This window comes from Scomber japonicus, chromosome 13 (assembly GCF_027409825.1).
Source record: "Scomber japonicus isolate fScoJap1 chromosome 13, fScoJap1.pri, whole genome shotgun sequence".
Classification (NCBI taxonomy): domain Eukaryota; kingdom Metazoa; phylum Chordata; class Actinopteri; order Scombriformes; family Scombridae; genus Scomber; species Scomber japonicus.
Genome location: NC_070590.1, coordinates 16,130,180 through 16,132,959, shown reverse-complemented (window position 1 = coordinate 16,132,959; position 2,780 = coordinate 16,130,180). Strand labels below are relative to the sequence as shown.

The window sequence follows — 2,780 nt, the reverse complement described above, 5'->3', positions numbered from 1 at the left end:
ATCATCACACAAGATCTGCTCATTCCTGACGGACAATAACCGGAAATGTCCCTAATCATTATCCTTCTAATTTTCTTATTGGAGGTTGGACCTTTTTAAAATATATTATATAAAGGAGCCCATCCAATCAAAAAAGTTTTATTTTTCCAATCTTTAATCCAAATGAGTGTAAATGTGACCGAAGAACTGCTGATTAAGCTTTCAACATACGAGAATTATACATTTCACACACATTGGTTACTCCCTCTACTTTATGTGCACTGGTCATGTTGTTCTCCAGGTCTGGTTAATAATTCCCTTTTAAACATTCAAGTGCAGTCATCAACAAAAAGAGCCAACAGGGTGTAAAGATAAAGGCTGTTTGTCCATATATGGGTTAGTGAGCATGTTTACCTCCTCCAGGGGACACATAAAGACAGCAGGAAAGTTACCGAAACTAACACTCTGTGTGACAAGGCCAATGCAGCTCACTACACGCTGGTTTTCTGAATTCTTGGTCGGGGGGTGAACTCCTGGGAAGCGGATGAAGAAACAAATTTTGCTTTTGTTCAACTTTAGAGGACTAGTACGGAAAGGAAAAAAAGGTAAAAAGAGAAAATGGCCAATTTCATATTACGGAAAGCTGAACCCAAGGATGTGTCTGATATCTTGCGACTCATAAAGGTAAGCAGTAAGCAGTTATTTCGGCCATTTGATACAAAATCTGTAATGTGTGATTGTAGTTCCAGTTATAAAGCAAAATTCCTGGTCATACTTTTGTTTTTGTTTTTGCCTTTAAGGAACTGGCTAAATTTGAAGAGATGGAGGAGCAGGTCATACTAACTGAGAAAGGTGCTTCATTTTCCACATTACATTTGACTGTGATTACATTTTAGACGTAAAATATTTAGATTTCAGTAAATATTTTTGAACCTTTGTATAAAGTAACTTGTCGCATTTGTAGAGCTACTTGAAGATGGCTTTGGAGATCATCCATTCTACCACTGCTTGGTTGCTGAAATCCCAAACGAACAGCAGTCCTCAGAAGGTAGAAACACTTCACATTTTTATGATGAAAGAGTTATCTATTAGATAACAGGATGAGCCTTTATATATAACCCTAACTCATGGTTTCTTTTTCTAGGGTACACTGTGATTGCTTTTGCTATGTACTACTTCACTTATGACCCTTGGATTGGGAAGTTGCTATATTTGGAAGACTTCTATGTCATGCAGGAGTTTCGGGGTAAAGTTGTTAACAAGTGCAGTTAAATGAAAGTTGTAAAGGTTAATCAGTTACAGAGGAAAGATTTTACAACATTGAGGCATCTGACTGATTGCATGTTGTACATTTAATCTTTCACCAGGTTTTGGCATTGGTTCACAAATCCTGAAACTTCTGAGTGAGGTACCATAAAAGCTCCTTCTTTAGAGATAGGCCTCAACTGTCATTCAACACGTGTGCACTTGTGTTTTATGCCGTAATGTGTTTTTCTTCCCCTAGACGGCAGTGAAGACTCGCTGCAGCAGCATGCACTTCATTGTAGCAGAAAACAACAAGAAGTCTATTGAGTTCTACAAACGAAGAGGAGCAGCTGACCTCTCCTATGAGGAGGGCTGGCGTCTTTTTGCAATAGAGAAGGAGGGGCTGCTGAAAATGACCAAATGAGTTTACTGTTAATCAGCTTGTACTGACTGTTGGTGATGGCTACAATCCTGTTTTGTTTGGTCAGTGATTTTAAAATACATTATATACAAATATTTTAAATACAAAAAAAAATCAGCTGTTACCTTTGATAAACAATATATGCAAATGTCTGCTGATCTGAAATCTAGAAAGACTTCTGCTCATTTCTAACTACATGCTGTTGATGATTTTACCTAATGATTTTTTTTGTGTGTGTTTTTTGCCATTGTATGATTTAAAGGACATACTTAACCCAAACAAAAGCTCTGTATGTTTTATATCTTCTTTCTACATATGCTAAATATTGTTCTAATTTCTGCTTTGTTTTCCAACATTGTGTGATGTTCAATATATGTGGCTTGTATATGGAACCAAAAAAGTATAAAATTCCTAAAAGATGTTCTAAGTCCAGTCAGCTTTGTTTTACTTGAAGATACATATTCGTACTTTTATGTATACACCCAAAAATGATTCCTGATGTACTGTTTGGCCAGCACTTTGTGAATAATAAGGGCAAAGTTTCCTCATAAAGTACTTCGATGGATAAACACAATGAGTGCCTGTTTTTTTTTTTTAAACTGAGCTTCCAGTGTATAACATGATAAGAGCATGACTTGTTGTATGACTTACATAACTTGATTATCAAGAATTTTGACATCTAACAAATGATTATACAACTTTTATTTATTTCCTGGTTTCTTATAACTTTTTGGCTTCTCACTCTTTATAGCTGCAAAGTGTCCTTGTGACCCCCTCATTGATGCTTTCATGACCTACATGAGCTGTTTCATTTGAATCATTTTTAACTTTTTGTATATTAGAAATGTTTTGTTGTTGTTGTTTTTCCTCTTCTTCGTCCTACTTATTAATCATTTTGTGACCCATCACATTCATTTTGTGATCTGATGGGAGATATTTGATAAATTAATCAGTCATTTTGAAATAATGTCTGAATTAAGTGAACACTGAGCTGTGTTATTACAAACCATTTTACAATAAAATGTTAATCCTCATGTGCAAGTAAGATTAGAATAAGTGGTGAAAGTTTTCAAATCCCTTACTTGGATAAAAGTAGCAATGCACAAACTACTCCATTACAAATAAAAGTCCTGAT

The 2,780-nt window shown here is 35.4% G+C and overlaps 1 protein-coding gene across 1 annotated transcript; it reads left to right on the top strand.

Moving 5' to 3' along the window:
* Positions 1 to 394: 394 nt before the first annotated feature.
* On the top strand, positions 395 to 2,557 carry LOC128371373 (diamine acetyltransferase 1-like). The gene is made up of 6 exons (XM_053331681.1): positions 395 to 663; positions 780 to 831; positions 944 to 1,027; positions 1,124 to 1,225; positions 1,347 to 1,387; positions 1,484 to 2,557. The coding sequence occupies exons 1-6, from the start codon at positions 598 to 600 to the stop codon at positions 1,646 to 1,648; spliced, it is 510 nt and encodes a 169-aa protein (XP_053187656.1). The 5' UTR covers positions 395 to 597; the 3' UTR covers positions 1,649 to 2,557.
* The last annotated feature ends 223 nt before the right edge of the window (positions 2,558 to 2,780 follow it).